This window comes from Mesoplodon mirus (assembly GCF_964341445.2).
Source record: "Mesoplodon mirus genome assembly, chromosome: 8".
Classification (NCBI taxonomy): Eukaryota; Metazoa; Chordata; class Mammalia; order Artiodactyla; family Ziphiidae; genus Mesoplodon; species Mesoplodon mirus.
Window position 1 is genome coordinate 113,201,928 of NC_138984.1, and position 19,110 is coordinate 113,221,037.

Genomic DNA, 19,110 nt, shown 5'->3' on the forward strand with positions numbered 1-19,110 from the left:
CCCCTTGGTGGCCCTGGGAGCTGGGACAGCAGCTGTCCTCCAGTCTTCTCCACATTTTCTGAAGACAAGAGTGTGGGGACGAAAGAAAATAAGCCCCTTAAAAGCACTGAGAACACCTAGTTCCTTGGAACCCACTCCCAGAGCCTCGATTCTCAGTTTCCCAGAAGGTTTATGCGGGTTGAAATCCTCAAATTAGGACTGGATGCTGGCGCCCCCAGTTCATCCTAGCCCGACCCAGAAAAAGAAGGGACCTCAGGAAATACACGGATTCAGTCTTTCTCACATCCCAGGTGCCCGGGTGTCATTTTCCCCCGCGGCTACCTCCCCCGACCTCCCTCGGACCCCGCCGAAGCGCAAAGCGCGGGACGGTCCTCACCCGGGGTCCCCCAGGCAGGAGTTGCAGGTCGGTCTCGGCGACCGTCTTTACTCACAGCTGCCACGCTACCCCGGCTCGGATCCGGACACAGCCTAGCTCCCAGAAGACAGAGCCGGGGAGGCCGGGCGAGGGCGTGCAGCCATCCGCCCTGCCCGGGCGCGGACCCCGGGTCCAAGAGAGAGGAAGTGGCCATGGGGCCATGCGGACTCAGCCAGCTCGCGCAGAGGCCATAAAAAAGGGAAGAGCCAGCGCAGGATCCACGTCCCTGACCCAGCACGGGTGAACCAAGCGCTCAGGCAGCCGCCCCGGTCCGGGAGCCTGTAGGCGAGGCTGGGGCGGGCTCTGAGTGTCATTGGCCGAGGGGAGCGCCCTGTCCACCGCTGCGCACTGCCATTGGCTGGCGAGATCTGAGGCGGGGCCTCGGCCACCTCCCACGGAGTCTACACTAGATGCGAGCGCGGAGCGCCACAGGTAGACTGGGCGTCGCTGGCCGGCAGCGCCATGAGCTGCAGCTTGGACGCGGCTCGGAGCTTCTTGGAGCAACTGGAGGCACGGGGCGGCCGGGAGGGGGCGGTCCTCGCCTGCGAGTTCAGCGTGAGTGGCCGAGTTGGCCGGTAGCGCGCCGCGCTTGGGCTCCTTGCCCTGGACGGTCCAGACGTCTGTTCTCCTGTGCGCCCTGCTGAGCTTTGCCTCTCTCTCTCTCTGTCTCTCTCTCTCTCTCCCCCCCCACCTCTCTGTCTCTCTGTCTCTCTCTCGGCCTCCAGGGGCGTCTCCTCGCCTCGAGATCTCTCTGTTTTTCTCTCCCCAGCACCTCTCTCTGTCGCACTCTCTCCCTGTCTGTCTTCACCCTCTGCCAGTAGGGTCCCAGAGGGCGATGTCCACGGTCGGGTCGGGCGGGGCCGCACACGCCCTCGGGTCCCTGCGCCCTTGCCGCGCTCCCGGAATCGTCCGGTTGCTGAGCAGGGCGGGCGCTCACCTGCGCTGGACACGCGACGCCCGGCCGCTCCAGGCGACCAGTCAGTCACTGCTGTGGTCCTGGGGAGGAAGAGGCTGGGGAAAGAGGAACCAAGAGGCCCCGCTGCGGCGAGGGTGTGGACGCCGGCTCTAATAGGCGTTGTGGCCTGGGGCGCTTTATCCGGTCCCTGTGGCCTCAGTTTCTCCTTGCGGGAAATGCGGACATTGATGACTCAACTGGCCTGAGGATTAAAATAACCAGTGTGGGTAAAAAGCGCGTAGCACATCTTGAGCTCTTACTTTGTAGGCGCCTTTGTCACTAGTTATAAAGATTCTAAACTTTACAGTGGGGTAGTGCAAGCCGTATGTAAGGAATGCTAACGCAGCATCGTCGTAGGCATCGCATCTACATGTACTGAGGTATTTTAAATATAATAACATGGAAGCGTGCTATGCAAATATGTAAATACAATATATGGTGACATCTCAAATTTAGAAATAAGTTTGGTAAATATATGTATGTATCTAATAAATGACTATATATCATTGAGTACAATAAAAATAGATAACAGAAACATTTATGAAATAAGTTGATTAATAAATAGAAAATATGTAGTGAATATGTATAAGTATGATTGTAAACTATAATTTACACAATAACATTAGTTAACTTCTTAAAACAATAGAATACACATAAATACAACATAGAATTATAATTTATCAAATAAGCAGTTATTGAAGTTCCTAAGTAATAAAATACGTAATAAGTAGATAAAAGAAGTTTAAGAAAAATCTAAATTTACACAAATATAAAAATAAATATCATATATAAGAAATGCATAATAAATGCAGAATATATAATTTATTCAATATGAAAATGTCCATAATAAATGTAAACATATAATATCCAGGTAGTACCTGACATCATGTCCATCTGGGTCTGGGTCCAGTCTGGAGCAGTAAGCGTGCCAGCTGCTGGAGGCCACCCTCCTGCAGGCAGCCTTCTGTACTTACAGGAGTTTTGGGGCCTCTCTAGGCCTTGGTTTCCTCATCTATATAGTAAAAATATTAATAGTGGTACCCACTACACTAGTGTGTCCACGAGGCTGTAAATGACTTGATGGGCATAAGAACACTTAGAATGGTGGCTTGCACTCATCAGGGGGCTTGGTAGGTGTTACTTATTATCATCATGATTATGAACACTTGATGATGGTAATGCTATTCACTAATTATAATAATGGAACAGTAGTAAAGCACCTATACTATCTAGTTACATAAGTAATGTTATACATTATAATTCATATGCATTGTATATTGTCTTATATATTGTGTATCACCATGTTTGTTAATTTAACTGCATAATATACTACAATTATTGTTCACAATACAATGTAAATACACATTGAGTGTACAGGGGGTAGATGCTCAGAGGTCTGAATTCAATACTCACTCACTGTGCCACTTCCTGGGTGGGACTTTCAGCAAGTCACTCAAACATGTGGTGCCTCAGCTTTCTCACCTACATAATGGGGACGTCAATAAGAGTACCCACTTCGGAGGGACCTTGCAGGTGGTTCAATGCCCTCACACAGAGCCTGGCACAGAGAAGGCACTCTGAGTCGCTACTATTATGGAACCATAATTAGCAGGCCCTGTGCTATCTGGGCACTGCACTCACCTCTCAAAGGCTACGTGCCGTGTAACCCTGTGAGAGTCTCAGCGTCCCAGGACCCTGACCTGGCTCCTCTCTTGCTCTCTCCTCCCTCCCCCGGGTCTTCTTTCTGTCCTCCCATCAGGACATCCAGGCCCGCTCAGCCTCCTGGAAGACAGACAGCGTGTGTTCCACTGAGGCCGGCAGTCGACCAGAAAACGTGAGGAAGAACCGCTACAAAGATGTGCTGCCATGTAAGTCGGGGGTGGGAGTGGGGGCCTTCTGGAGGGAGTCGGTGCTGCTTTGCATGCCCGCACCCTGAGGCAGTGCAGGCGTTAGCCCGGATCCCCGCGCCACCACTGGGCCCCCAGAACTCTCCCTCCCAGGGCCTTGCTGTGGCTGCATTTCCCCCCCACAGTCTGCGAGTGCACCTCGATGGGATCCCCGCTAGGTATGCTGTCCCCTGCTGGCCTTCATCCGGGAGGCCGTCAAGGCCCCTGTCACCCACAAACTCCACGTTTCTCACCTCTCCCGCTGGCAGACGATGAGACACGCGTGATCCTTTCCCTGCTCCAGGAAGAGGGACATGGAGACTACATCAATGGCAACTTCATCAGGGTCAGGCTGGGCGTTAGGGAAAGGGCAGAGGTGGTGGAGGCACAGCGGGATCTCCATAGTGAACTTAGCCTTTACCAGGGCACGGATGGAAGCCAGGCCTACATCGCCACACAAGGACCCTTGCCTCACACCTTGCTAGACTTCTGGCGCCTGATCTGGGAGTTTGGGGTCAAGGTCAGCTTTGGGGGAGGGTGAGGTATGGCCAACATTCTGGGTCCTCCCTTGGCCCTGATAACCACACCCCCTAAACCAAATCTCCTCCCTTTCCCCTTACCCCTCTTGTCTAGGTGATCCTGATGGGCTGTCAGGAGATGGAAAATGGGCGGGTAGGTGTCCTCATCCCCTAGAATGCATATCCTCGTGCAGAGAGGGGACAGGAGAAACCTTGCTAGCTCTTCCCTGATGCCATGACTCAATGGCCCAGTTCTTGGTGTGACCCTCTCTGTACCTCTGCTAAGCCCACTATTACTAACTTTAATTTTTTTGTTGATCTTTTTCCTTTTATTCATGGGGCTCAACCCCTCTCCTGCTGGTCTTCCCGCCCCATTCCATACCATAGACCATACGGCCCTATAACTGTGGCTTCCCCAGTACAGCTCTGATCTCTCTTTCCACCTTTCTCCCCCTTATTCACTCCACTCCAACCACTCTGGCCTTTGTGCTGCCTCGGGTCCTATGCTTTGTTCCCACTGCCTGGGACATTTTCCCCTTAGCCTGCGCCATCACCACCTTGGCTCAAATGCTACTTCCTCAATGAGATCTTCCTGGATCTCACCTATTTGGAACTCCCAGCACTCTCACTCTCCTTCCCTTGTCCTACTTTCATGTTTTTCTTCACAGTTCTTACCAACTTCTAACATACAAGATAATCTACAAATGTGTTATGTATATTGTTTATTCTGTCTCCCTCATTAGAAGAAAAGTTCCATGAGGGCAGGGATCTTTGTTTTGCCCATTAGCATAAGTTAGTTACTTAAAGAATGCATGTCAACATTGAAGGCACATGGTTTCTGCATCCTGGTGTGCTCCATGGACAGGGCTGGGGGTGGGGTAGGTAACGCCCCGGGATGGCTGGCTGATCATGGAGTCTGTACAATCTGTAGTGATGTAACTTCTTCATTCCTAATTTTGATAGTTGGTCGTCTGTCTGTCTCTCTCTCCTACATTGGTCTGGCAAGAATAAAGACAAGCAAACTTTAGTTGTACTAAATCTGTCCTGCTGCCTGTTTTTGTAAATAAAAATGTATAAGAACGTAGCCACACTCATTTGTTTACATATTTGTTTACATACCTGCTTTCATGCTACAATGGCCAAGTTCAGTAGTTGCAAGTTAAGTACATTGTATGGCTCACAAAGTCTAAACTATTTATTATCTGGCCATTTATAGAAAGTTAGCCAATCTCTGGGCTAGAGGCTTATCAATTTTATTATTTTTTCAAAGAAGCAGCTTTGAGTTTTATTCATTTTCTCTATTTTTTCACGTTTATTTCATTAATTTCTTCCCTTTATCATTTCCTTCCTTCTGGCTTAGGTTTAACTTGCTCTTTTTTTTTTTCTAGTTCCTTAAGCTTAGATAATAGATTTGTGATTTTTTCACATATAAGTATTTTTTTAAAATATTTGTTTATTTTTTGGCTGCATGGGGTCTTAGTTGCGGCATTGGGGACCTTTTTGTTGCGGTTGCATGGGCTCTTAGTTGCGGTGCGCAAGCTTCTCTCTAGTTGTGGTGTGCAGGCTCAGTAGTTGCGGCGTGCGGGCTCTGGAGCATGTGGGCTCTGTAGTTGTGGTTCATGGGCTCCAAAGTGCGTGGGCTGTAGTTGTGGCACATGGGCTCTCTAGTTGTGGCACGTGGGCTTAGTTGCCCTGTGGCATGTGGGATTTTAGTTCCCCGACCAAGGATCAAACCGGCATCCCCTGCATTGCAAAATGGATTCTTAACCACTGGACCACCAGGGAAGTGCCCACATATAAGTATTTAATGTCATTCATTTTTCTCTATGCACTGCTCTAGCTACATCTCACAAACTGGTATGTAGTGTCTTTTTTTTCAGTTAGCTCAAAATATTTTCTAATTTCCCTTGTGATTTCTTCTTTGACCAATGGTATTTGACCATGGCTGTGCTTAAGTTCCAAATATTTGGGGGCTTTTCCATATATCTTCCTGTTATTAATTTTCAGTTCCATTGTGGTCAAAGAACAACTTTATATGATTCAAATGTACTGAAACTTGTTTTGTGGCCATGAATGTGATCTATCTTGGTAAATGTTTTGTGTGCACTTGAAAAGAATGTGTATTCTGCTTTGTTGAGTGGAGTGTTCTATAAATATCAGTTAGGTCAAATTGATTGTGTCTTTTTGAAAGACACTTTAATATCTTCTATATATTTACTGTATCTTATATGTCTTTACTGATTTCTTTTCTCTAAATGTTCCATCAATTGCCAGGAAAGGAGTGTTGAAACCTCCAACTGTTCTATAACTGTGAATTAGGACTAGTTTCTCAATAGTATTATTCAAATCTTATTATTCTTACCTTTTTTTTTTTTTCTTTTTGGCCATGTGGCATGTGGGATCATAGTTCCCCTGACCAGGGACCAAACCTGTGCCCACTGCACTGGAAGGGTGCCCCCTGCAGTGTAAGGGCAGAGTCTTAACCACTGGACTACCAGGGAAGTCCCTATTCTTACTTTTTTTCATCTACTTGTCCTATTATTTGCTGAAAGAGGAGTGTTGAAATCTCTAACTCTGATTTTAGATTTATCTATTTCTCCTTTCAGTTCTGTCAGTTTTTGCTTCAGATATTTTACAACTCTATAATTGAGTGCTTGTACAGTTAGGATTATGTCTTCCTGATGAATCAATCCTGTTTTCAATATGTAATGTCCCTTTTATCTCTAAAAGGAAAAGGGTAATATCCCTTTCTCTGAAGTGTACTTTGATATTAATATAGCCATTTAAACTTCTTTAGATTAGAGTGTGCATGATATCTCTATTTTAATTCTTTTACTTTTTATCTGTGTTCATTTTTTTTTATTTTATTTTATTTATTTTTTTGGCTGCACCACGGAGCTTGCAGCCTCTTAGTTCCCTGAGCAGGGATTGAACCCATGTCCCCTGCAATGGAAGTGCAGAGCCCTAACCACTGGACTTCCAGGGAATTCCCCATTTTTATTTTTAAACTGTGTTTCTTATAGCTGGCATATTGTGGGTACTTACTTTTTTTTTATCCAGTCTGACAATCTCTGCCTTTAATTGGAGTATTTAGTCTTTAATGTGTCTAAATCTATGATTTTGCTACTTGTTTTCTATTTGTTCCATCTGTTCTTTGTTCCTTATTTTCTGTCTTCTTTTTTACTGAGAATTTTTATGACTCTGTTTCACAGTCATTATTCACTTATTAGTTATACCTCTTTGTATTATGTGCTTGTGTGCTTAGTGGAATGTGTACTTATCACAGTCTATGTTCAAATAATATTATACCATTTCATGTAAAATGTGAGAACTTTACAATACCGTATTTCAATTTTCTCTTTCCATGCTTCAAGCTATTGTTGCCCTAGGTTTGATTCTAAATTTAAAATATACTACACAACACACTGCTATTATTTTTCCTACAGATTATCTTAAAAAAAAACAACTTTATTGAGATACAATTCATCCATCTAAAGTGTGCAATTTAATTGTTGTTAGTATATTCCTGAGTTATACAGTCATCGCCACAATGAATTTCAGAACCTTTTCATCACCCCATAAAGAAGCCCTGTATCTATTAGCAGTTATGCTGCATTTCCTACCAAACTCCACCCTAGGCAACTACTAATCTATTTTTGGTCTCTGTAGATTTGCCCACTCTGGACTTTTCCTATAACTGGAATCATACGATATGTTGTCTTTCATGACTGGCTTCTTTCACTAAGGCTGTGTTTTAAGGCTCATGTATGTTGTAGCATGTATCAATACTTCACCCGTTCTTATTGCTGCATAACATTCCATTGAATGGATCTACCACATTTTATATATCCATTAATGGATATATCCATTATATATCCATTTTATATATCCATGCCAGGATGCAGAAACCATGTGCCTTCAATGTTGACATATATTCTTTGAGTAACTAATTTATGCTAATGGGAAAAACAAAGATCCCTGCCCTCATGGAACTTTTCTTCTAATCAGTAAAAAGTGATTACTTTATAGAATTTGAGCTGTTTCCGCTTTTTGGTGATTATGAATATTGCTGCTATAAACATTCATGTGCAAGTTTTTGTGTAGAAGTATGTTTTCATTTCTCTTGGATATATACCTAGAAGTGGAATTGCTGGGTCATATGGTAAACTCTATTTTTAACATTTTGAGGAACTGCCATACTGTTTTCCACAGTGGCTCTATCATTTTACATTTCAACCAGCAATGTATGAAGGTTCCAATTTCTCCACATTCTTACCAACACTTGTTATTGTCTGTCTTTTTCATTATTGCTATCCTGTTGGATGTGAAGTTGTACTCATTGGGTCTTTTTTTTTTTTCAGTTGTGGTAAAATATACATAACATACATTTTTGCCATTTTAACGATCTCAAGTGTACAATTTGGAAACATTAAGTACACTCACAGTGTTGCAAACCGTTACCACTGTCCAATTCCAGAACTTGTTCATCATCCCAAACAGAAACTCGGTATCCATTTAACAGTTTCTTCCCATTTCCCCTTCCTGCAGCTGTTGGTAGCCTTTATTCTACTTTCTGCCTCTATAAATTTGCCTCTTGTAGGTACCTCATATCAGTGGAGTCGTACAACACTTGTTCTTTTGCGTCTAACTTATTTCATTTGTCAGGTTTTCAAGGTTCATCCATGTTGTAGAGTGTATCAGAATTTCATCCTTTTTAAGGCTGAATAACATTTCATTGTACGTATGTACCACATTTTGTCTATCCATTCACCTGTTGATGGACATTTGGGTTGTTTCTACCTTTTGGTTATTGTGATAGTGCTGCCGTGAACATTAGTACATAAGTATCTGCTTTGAGTCCTTGTTTTCAATTCTTTTGGGTAGTAGAAGGAATTACTGGATCGTATGGCAACTCTGTGTTTAGTTTTTTTGTTGTTGTTTTCCACAGTGGCCGGACCACCCTATATTCTCACCAGCAATGCACAAGTGTTCCATGTTTCCATACACTCACCAAGACATGTTATTTTCTGTTTTCACTTTTGTTTTTATTAGCCATCCTAATGGATGGGAAGTGGTATCTCATTGCAGTTTTGGTTTGCATTAGCTTAATGAGGTGGATTTGTGGATTTCGTTTGCATTTACCAAACATCTTTTCATGTGCTTATTTTTCCATTTGTATGTCTTCTTTGGAGAAATAGTTGTTTCAGTCCTTTGCCCATTTTTTAATTGGGTTATTTGTCTTTTTATTATTGGGTTGTAAGAATTCTTCTGAATACAAGTCCCTTATCAGTATATGATTTAGAAATATTTTTTTCCATTGTGTGGGTGTCTTTTCATTTTCTTTATAGTGTCCTTTGAAGTACAAACACTTTTTAATTTTGAAGACTTCCAATCTATTGCTTTGATGTGCTTTTGATGTTGTATCCAACAAGTCATTGTCTAACCAGAGGTCAAAAATATTTACTCCTATGTTTTCTTCTAAGTGTTTTATAGTTTTCTCTCTTATGTTTAGGTCTCTGATTCATTTTGAGTTAATTTTTGTATATGGTGTAAGACAGCGGTCCAAATTCACTCTTTTGTTTATAGATACCTAGTTGTCCTAACACCATTTGTTAAAAAGACTGTGCTTTCCCCATTGAATGGTCTTGGTACTTTGTTGAAAATCAATTGAGTGTACACGTAAAGGTTTATTTCTGACTCTCAATTCTATTCCATTGATTGACATGTCTACCTTTGTGCCAGTACTACATGGTATTGTAGGTTTGTGGTAAGTTTTGAAATCAGGAAGTGTGAGTCCTCCAAATTTGTTCTTCTTTTTTCAAGATTGTTTTGGCTATTCTGGGTCACTTGCCATGAAGAAAAGAGTTAACATAGCTGGCATAAATGCTTATGCTTAAAAAGAGCTTCCTGAAGGTTTGGCTCTTGACTGGAAATTGGATTTCCAGTAAGAGTGGCTCACCATGCTTAAACTGTTTATACAAACAATGTGTCTATGTGACAGTAGGTTTATGTGAACACCTGCTTTCCCTCTGGGAGTCTGAAGTTTTGTCACATGCTAGTCAGAGGTGCCTACATACCACATAGAGTCAGTCCCCCAGTAAAAACCCTGGGCACTGAATTCCTAAATGTCCCTGTGGACATTTCACACGTGTGGTCACAACTCACTCTGGAGGAATTAAGCACATTCTGTGTGACTCCACTGGGAGAAGACCCTTGGAAGCTGGCACCCTGTTTCCTGCAGACTTCACCCTGTGCGCCTTCTCCCTTTGCTGTTTTATCCCTTAACCTTTCATTGCGATAAATTGTAGCCACAAGTACAACTCTATACTGAGTCCTGTGAGTCCTCCTGTTGAATGATCAAACCTGAGGGCAGTCTTGGGAATCCATAACACATTTATTAATGTTAACATATTGTTTATATATTAATGTTAAGATCAGCTTGCCCATATCTTCAAAAAGCCTTCTAGGATCTGATAAGGATTTCATTGAATCTATCAATTCTGGGGGCGGGGGGAGGTATTGCACATAATAGTTTTTTTAATATGAAAATACAGTTGATTTTTCTGTACTGATTTTGTATCCTGCAACCTTGCCGAACTCGCTTATTAGTTCTAATAGTGTGTGTGTGTGTGTGTGTGTGTGTGTGCATTCTTTAGGGTTTTCTCTATATAATATCATGCTATCTGCAAGTTGACATACTTTTGCTCTTCCTTTCCAATCTGGGTAACCTCCCTTCCTTTCTTTCTTCCTTCTCTCCCTATCTTCTTTTCTTTTTTCTTTTCTTTCCTTTCCTTTTCTTTTTTCTCTCTCTTGCTTCCTCCCTCCCACCTTCCCTCCTTTCCTTCCTTCATTTCTTTTTCTAATTGCCCTGCCTACAACTTCCAGTACAAACAAGTGCAAACATTCTTGTCTTGTTCCTGATCGTAAGCGCAAAACATTCGGTCTTTCACCATTAAGTATTAGGTTAGCTGTAGGTTTTGGTAGATATTGTTTTTTATTGTTCTTGTTGGTTTTGCTTTTTAAATCAAGATGGGGAATTCCCTTTCTATGTCTAGTTCCTTTCATGTTTTTATATGAAAACGTATTGGATTTTGTTCAGATTTTTTTTCTGCATCTATTAAGTTGATCATGTGTTTTTGTTTCATTTTCTATTATGATGGGATATGATATTGATTGACCTTCATATATTGATTTTCATATATGTGTTCCTGGGATTAATCCCACCTGATCCTGTGTAAAATCCTTTGTTAATATTGTGTTGAGGGGCTTCCCTCGTGGCGCAGTGGTGGAGAGTCCGCCTGCCGATGCAGGGGACACGGGTTCGTGCCCTGATGCGGGAGGATCCCACATGCCGCGAAGCGGCTGGACCCGTGAGCCATGGCTGCTGAGCCTGCATGTCCGGAGCCTGTGCTCCGCAACGGGAGAGGCCACAACAGTGAGAGGCCCACGTAACGCAAAAAACAAACAAACAAACAAAAAAATATATTGTGTTGAGGATTCTTCTGTCTATATTCTTGAGACATTGCTTAATAGCTTTCTTTTCTTGTGTTATCTGTCTGGTTTTGGTAGCAGAGTAATACTGGTCTCATAAAATATGTTGGCAAATGTTCCTTCAATTCTTTGGAAAAGTTTGTGAAGGATTGCTATTAATTCCTTCTTTTTTGGTAAAATTCACTAGATTATCTTTTAAAGATGTTAAAAATGAGAAATACCTTTTACATTTAGCTACATATTTACCTTTTTCTTTACTCTTCATCCCTTTGTGTAGGTCTGTATTCCACCTGGTTCCTTATGTATGAAAAGCTTGCTTTAATATTTCTCATAGTGCTGTTTTACTTGTGACAAAGTCTCTCAGCTTTTGTCTGAAAGTTACTTTTTTTAAATTTCAGCATTTTTAGGGTGTCACAGCATTGACCTCTGGCTCACAGAGTTTCTGACAAAATTCTGCTGTCATCCTTATTCCTCAGTATGTAATGTGTCTTTTTTATGTGTGATGCTTTTAAGATTTTTTTCTTTATCATTGTTTTTCAGCAATTTGATCATGAGCTACCTTGGTGTGGCTTTCTTTATGATTATTCTCCCTGTGGTTCATTGACCTTCTTGGATCTGTGGGTTCATAGTTTCATCAAATCTGGAAAATTTTCCAGCTATTGTTTATTCAAAAATAGTTTCTATTCTCCCCTCTCCTCTCCTTCTGGACTCCAGGTACACATACATTAGGCCACTTGATATATATTTCCACAGGTATCTGATTCTCTGTTAGTTTTCTTCCCCATTTTTTCTCTCTCTTTTTCATTTTGAATAGTTTCTATTGCTATGCCTTTGTATTCACTGATCTTCTGGTGTCTAATCTGCTATTAGACAGTGAATTTTTTTTTCCTATTCTTTTCCATTATGGTTTATCACAGGATAAATTGAATATAGTTCCCTGTGCTCTACAGTAGGACCTTGTTGTTTATCCATCCTATTTATACTAGTTTGCATCTGCTAATCCCAAGTTCCAATCCATTCCTCCCCAGCCCCTTGCCCACAGCAACTCCAAGTCTGCTCTGTATCTCTGTGAGTCTGTTTCTGTTTTGTAGATAAGCTCATTTGTGTCATATGTTAGATATTTAGGGATATCCTATGGTGTTTGTCTTTCTCTGTCTGACTTACTTCCCTTAGTATGAGAATCTCTAGGTCCATCCATGTTGCTGCAAATGGCGTTATTTCATTCTTTTTTATGGCTGAGTGTATTGTATATATATATACCTCGTCTCCTTTACCCACTCATCTGTCGATAGACCTTTAGGTTGTTTCCATGTCTTGGCTATTTTGAATAGCGCTGCTATGAACACAGGGGTGCGTGTATCTTTTCAAATTATAGCTTTGTCCGGATGTATGCCCAGGAGTGGGATTGCTGGATCATATGGCAACTCTATTTTTAGTTTTTTGAGGAGCCTCCATACTCTTTTCCATAGTGGCTGCACCAATTTACATTCACACCAGTAATGTGGGAGGGTTCCCTTTTCTCCACACCCTCTCCAGCATTTGTTATTTGTAGACATTTTCATGATGGCCATTCTGACCAGTGTGAGGCGGTACCTCATTGTAGTTTTGATTTGCATTTCTCTAATAACTACTGATGTTGAGCATCTTTTCATGCGTCTTAGACAGTGAATTTTTTATTTCATATATTTTATTTTTCCTCTCTAGAAGTTCCATTTAGGTCTTTTTTATATCTCTTATTTCACTTTCATCCCTTTCGTGGTTTCCTTTTCATCTTTGAACATATTTATAATATTTATAAAGGCTGTTTTGAAGTCTTTGTCTGCTTGTTTCCTCATCTCTATTGGGTCTTTTTCTGCTGCTTTTTCTCCTGGGTATAGGTCATATTTTCTTACTTCTTTATATGTCTAGTAAATTTTTATTCGATGCTCAATATTTTAAATTTTACAAAAGTAAGTTTTGGATTTTGTTACCTTCCTTTAGAAAGCGTTGGACTTTTTGTGGAAGGCAGTTAAGTTACTTTTAGATATTTGATCATTTTAAGGTTTGTTTCTAAGCTTTTTTAGGGCGAGTCTAGAGAAGCCTTTATTCTAGAACTAAGTTCTTCTACTTTCAATGTTTGATCCTTCAGGTTCCCTGCTGAATGCCCCTTTTCATCACTCAAGTCTCTCCACTGTGGCTGGAGGAAATGTAAATTATTTCTGTCCCACCGTGAGCCCCAGGAAATGTTCATCTTACAGTTCCCTAGCTATTATTCCTTCACGGGAAGTTATTCCGTCCTAGCTTCACGGGGTTTCGTGTCATATGTGCCCAGATCATTATTCAGCTAAAGACTTAAGGGGACCCCTATGCAGACTTCTGGAGTTCTTTGCTTTTGTTTGCATAGGTGCTGTTCTCTCAAGACCTCTGCCTTGGCCTCCCCGAGCCAAGATCTCTGGTTCCTCAACTCGGTGGGCTCATCAAACTCTCCACGTTCTGCAGCCTGGTTACTGCCTCTTGGCAGTAAGCTGGGGAGGTCACACCGTTTGACTCATGTGTTTCCCGTTGTTCAGTGATCACAGTCCTGCAAGGCTGTGGACCAGTGTCTGAAAATAGTGGCTCATAGATTTTGTCCAGGTTTTCAGTTGCTTTCAGAAGGAGAATATTCTGGACTGTCTTCCTCCTGCACAGTCAGAAGCTCACATCTCCATTGAGTCTGTCTGTGTTTAGTCTGATGAGGTTCTGCCGCCTGGCCTCCTTTGAAGCTTCAGCTGTCTGTGCTTCCACCAGCAACCTGGGCTGTCCCGTGCGGGGTGTGCACGTGTTGATCTGAACTCTGAGGCAGACTCCGCCTCTTCACTCTCTGCCCTTTTCCCCTTGCCTTTTGCAGAAAAAGTGTGAGCGTTATTGGGCCCAAGAACAGGAGCCACTGCAGATTGGGCTTTTCTGCATCACTCTGGTGAGCTGGGGCAGAGGTGGGAACAGCACTTTATGAAGTCTTGGATGTTGTGGAAGATTTCACAGATGATTCTGAGTGGAAAGCTTTTGGGCTGGGCCTGAAAGGATGAACAGTTTTCCCACAGTCGCCCTCACACTGCAGGGAGCGCTCTGGTATTAGCATGGCAAATAGTCAGAACTCATTATACACTTTTTGCATTTTAACTACTATCATGGTTATCTCTGTAAATGTTCATGTGCCTGGTTAGGTTCTTAAAATTCTTATTTCCCTTACCCTTTCAAAAGAATTCAGGAAAATCTCTCATAAATCATAAATACAATTGGTATTGAATAAATACAATGAAACTTGTTTTAGAACAAAAGATGTTTCTTTGTTTCACTGTAAATGAGCTTGTTGGATGTTTAATCATAGTTCCTCTTTCTCCCCTTTGTGAAATGTTTCCTTCACAAAAGCCATGGGAGATATTCAGGCTAAATGAATTTTTAAAAATATGTTGTTTGTATTTGATTTTTCTTTTGTTTTTTTGGGGGGGGGCCATGCTGCATGGCTTGCAGGATCTCAGTTCCCTGACCAGGGATTGAACCCAGGCTACGGCAGTGAAAGCCCAGAATCCTAACCACTAGGCCACCAGGGAACTCCCTGTATTTGATTTTTAATCAGAAACGCTTTGTTTTTTTGTAAATATGTCTTTTGGCACCTGTGATCTTTGTTCTCTGCCCTCTTCTCACATGCCCCATATCCACAGACAAGGGAGACGTGGCTGAATGCAGACATCACGCTCAGGACCCTTCAGGTCACCTTCCAGAAGGTACTGAAAGGGGAGGAGACTCCCACATAGGGAGAGCTGTTTCCTGTCTCTGTTTTCTCATCTGTAAAATGTGCATTAACAATAGTACCCATCTCTTCAGTTATTATCTGTTGCATTTAAATGGAGGATGTGGAGAACTAGTGCTGACATGTAATAGGGGCTCAATAAATGCTTTTCTTTCTTTTTTTATTCTTTGCCCCTCATTTCCTGTGTTTCAGGAATCCCGCTCTGTGTACCAGCTGCAGTATATATCCTGGCCAGACAGAGGGGTCCCTAGCAATCCCGACCACGTGCTCGCCATGGTGGAGGAAGCCCGGCGCCTCCAGGGATCTGGCCCCAGCCCCCTCTGTGTCCACTGCAGGTTTAGGAAAATGGGCTTTATGGGGGTCTGGTGAGACAGAGGGGATGGTGGTGGGGAGGGGGACAGGGAGGATAGTGCAGGGCTTGGAGCCAGTCTTACAGTCTGAGTGCCTGTTTCAAGAAACCTGAGGCCACACTTGCTCAAGTTGCAGCTCAAATGGTTAGTATTTATTGAGCGCAGACTGTCTGCTAGGGAGTAAGTACACAGTTGATGCTCAACAAATATAAGCAATTAGAAAGGTTTTCCCTTCAAATTATAACCTCAGATTCTGGGAATCAAAAAGTGCTGCAGGGGGCTTCCCTGGTGGCGCAGTGGTTGAGAGTCCGCCTGCTGATGCAGGGGACACGGGTTCGTGCCCCGGTCCGGGAGGATCCGACATGCCGCGGAGCGGCTGGGCCCGTGAGCCATGGCCGCTGAGCCTGTGCGTCCGGAGCCTGTGCTCCACGGCGGGAGAGGCCACAGCGGTGAGAGGCCCGCGTACTGCAAAAAAAAAAAAAAAAAGTGCTGCAGGGGACACTCCATTAAGGCCCTCACCCCCAGCCCCAAATGCCCCCTTTAAAAGGGGTAGCAGGCAGGCCCTGACCGAGCTCACTCTGATTCTCACTTGTCAGTGCGGGCTGTGGGCGAACAGGTGTCCTGTGCACCCTGGATTATGTGAGACAGTTGCTGCTGACGCAGGTATGAAGAGGGCATACAAGCGCAGTGTGGGCCCTGTGCCTAGGAGGTGCTGCTCAAGTGCCCATCTCTCTGCCCTAGATGATACCACCTGACTTCAGCCTCTGCAGTGTGGTCCTCAAGATTCGGAGGCAGCGGCCTTTAGCCATACAGACAGAGGTGGGGGCCGGGTCTCCTCGTTCCAAGGACATATCCCTCCTGTTCCGGTCTTCCCCTCTCGATGACCCCTCTTCCCTGCCCCACCCCCTCAGGAGCAGTACAGGTTCCTGTACCACACAGTGGCTCAGATGTTCCTCTCAGCGCTCCAAAATGCCAGCCCTCTCTACCAGAACCTCAAGGAGGTACCAAGGCCGCCTTCCAATCCTCAGAGACCAGGACCCAGGGCAGAGGTCTATGGCCACCACCAGCGCCAGCAGCCAGCCCTTGGACTCCCTCCAGGAGCAGGGACTGACGCACTATGATATCTACCTTTGTCCTCCTCCTTATCACTGTCCCCTCTTAGGCTTCCCCCACAGAGCCCACAGCGACCCCCACTAGGAGCCTGGCCAGCGTCCTCCGAAGCCTCACGCCTCTCCCTCCTGCCTTTCCCCAGAACTGTGCCCCACTCTACGACGATGCCTTCCCCCTCCGGACCTCCCACACCCTTCTTGCCATAGCCTGCTCAGCCGCCGGGGTCCTCAGGTAACCAGCCCCCTCCCCTCATTCTTCCATTTTCACTTTCTCGTCCTTGGAGGCTGGCCCTTTCCTCGCCCTTGAAACACCAGCCCCTCCCTTGCCGTTCAGTTCACCAAATATTCACTGGCCCGTTCTTGCAGCTGAGCTCTGGGAACCCTCCTCAAGATGATTCTTTAATCCCAGAGATCCCATTGCCTCTGCCCTCGGGCTAGCTCCCGATGTGAGCCCCCTCCTCGCTTTTCCACTCATTAATTCAGCAGATAGTTTTTGAGGCCACCCAACTGTAAGGCCTCATGTCGGGTGCAGCAGAGACTTCAGCCCTTGGTCCTTGAGACCGGCCCTCCATTTTGAAACTCTGCCTTGCTTCTCTTTAGATGTCGCTTCCTCATTCATTTATTGAACAGACAACTACACAGAAATGACCAATCCTCAATACCAATATCTTGCCCCATTCACCTGCCGGGCTGGCCCCTTCCTTCCTTCATCCACCCAACCTGCTGGGCGCTAGGGACCCAGAGACGAGACCCCTTTCCCCAGAGACGCTACCACCTCCGCCTCCTCGCTCCGTAACTGCGCGCCGCCTCGGGCGGGAAGGAAGCCGGTGGTTTGCGTGCCGAGCGCGCTGCCCCCTCCCTCCCCAGCCTCGGCGCCGCCGCTTCACTTCCTCCCCACCCGCAGGAGCATCTCGGTGCCCGGGCCCCCGGCCCTCGCCATGACCGACACGTACGCTGTGGTGCAGAAGCGCGCGGCCCCCGCGGGCACCGGGGCAGGGGCGGGCGCGCGGGCGCGCGGCGCGGAGGAGACGCCCCTCTACAGCCAGGTGACGCCGCGCGCCCGGCGGCCCCAGGCGCACGCGGAGGACGGCCGCGGGCCGCTGCCCGGCCGCGGTAAGTCGACGTGGCCCGGGCGCGGGGCTGGGCGGGTGGGGGGGGGCTGGCCCCGACCTGCTCCGTTTCCCGACCCCCTGTGGCTGCGGTCTGGAGGCCCTGGAGGCCACGAGGACCCCCACCCCCCCCTCCACCGCGTTCGGCCCGGTCACGCCCCGGAGGCTGACGTCCTGGCTTCCCCGGCCACGCCTTTGGGACAACCGCCGGTCTTCTGGTCACGCCCGGAAGCGTCCCGGGCCAAACCGCGGTCTCTGGCCCGACCACCTAGTCTGGGCGGAGGTCTCCGATTTGGTCACGGCCCTGGCCACGCACCCTCCCGCTGGGCCCCGGCGCCCGGCCCCCAGCCTGCCTTCTCTGGCCTGGGAGGATGCGCATTTGCCTCCGAGTGGCTCTCCGGAACTTCGAGGGCCGGCCTGAGCCGATCTGTTAGGTGGTTTTCTGCCCGCAGTTCCTGTTGACCAAAGCCCAGCAGGGCCTGGCGCCTACGAGGACGTGGTAGATGGAGCTCAGACTGGTGGGCTAGGTAAGTCAGACAGCCTGGGTCGCTGGGACTCTCTGCAGTTTTAACTGAATCCCAGGCATTTGGGACTTTGAGATGGTGGCAGGAAAACACACGCCCTCAGAGTCCTGTGGATGTGTCTGCAGCAAACCGTGAGGGCCTGGAGGCTTGGGGGTGACTTTCCACGAGTTGCCTACCTCTCCGCACCTCAGCTTCTCCGTGAGCCCTACGGTGCCCTTCCTTTTCCAGGCTTCAACCTGCGCATTGGAAGGCCTAAAGGACCCCGGGACCCGCCTGCCGAGTGGACCCGCGTGTGAGCGCAGCGCCCTTGCCTGCCTGTTGGGTGCCTGGTCCACGTGGGTGCCTGGACTGCTGAAGGCCGTGCTCTACACTGTGAAGTGCGGGGAATGGGGTTGCTGGGCTGCATCAAAATAAAAGTTTCTCAGTGTGGAAAATATGGGGGCTTTGCCTCAGTGATCACAGCGTTCAAGGCATGAGGCTTGGGGAGGTAGCTGGTTGACGATGGCTGGTGAGGTTACACTGAGCATATTCAAGAATAAATTCAACCCCAAGAGTCTGGGCAGGGCTCCCGGCTGTGAAGCGGAGGATGGACAGACAGGCTTCTGGAGACTGTCCCCTTCCCCACTTGAAGGACTGGTTCATCTCAGTATCTGAGCCTCCCTCACTCAGACACTCAGCTTATGACAATGGGGGATGGATGGACCCCCGTTGCCCTCCACCATTCAGACAGATGGAAGCCAGGCATAACAACAGCCAAGCAGACTAATTTCAGACAGACAGGTGAAAAGATCCCCAGATGGGCAGGCAGACAGATGGAATCCCAACCTGGACAGGCATACAGCAATTCCCTTAGACAGCCAGACCTTCAGAGGGACAGTCCATGGGTGGACCTCCAGCCAGAGAGAGTGACCCACCAACAGCCTAACAGACCACCCCATGCAAAAGAGACCACCAAAAAGACAGACCACTTCCCCCAGCTAAGCA

At 46.1% G+C, this 19,110-nt stretch overlaps 1 protein-coding gene across 2 annotated transcripts; it reads left to right on the plus strand.

The window, feature by feature from the left end:
• Nucleotides 1–877: 877 nt before the first annotated feature.
• PTPN18 (protein tyrosine phosphatase non-receptor type 18) lies at nucleotides 878–18,562 on the plus strand (the record flags this gene model as incomplete). Of its 2 annotated transcripts, none has more annotated exons than XM_082630354.1 (15): nucleotides 878–970; nucleotides 3,130–3,238; nucleotides 3,403–3,602; nucleotides 3,681–3,776; nucleotides 3,890–3,928; nucleotides 14,132–14,200; nucleotides 14,946–15,008; nucleotides 15,227–15,369; nucleotides 15,981–16,047; nucleotides 16,126–16,203; nucleotides 16,296–16,385; nucleotides 16,637–16,725; nucleotides 17,398–17,606; nucleotides 18,055–18,129; nucleotides 18,355–18,562. In XM_082630354.1, 15 exons carry the CDS (start codon nucleotides 878–880, stop codon nucleotides 18,420–18,422), a joined length of 1,488 nt encoding a protein of 495 aa, XP_082486480.1. In that variant the 3' UTR covers nucleotides 18,423–18,562. The 2 variants fall into 2 exon arrangements, with proteins under 2 accessions (XP_082486480.1, XP_082486479.1); XM_082630353.1 differs by having other exon boundaries at nucleotides 3,526–3,602.
• Between the last annotated feature and the right edge of the window lie 548 nt (nucleotides 18,563–19,110).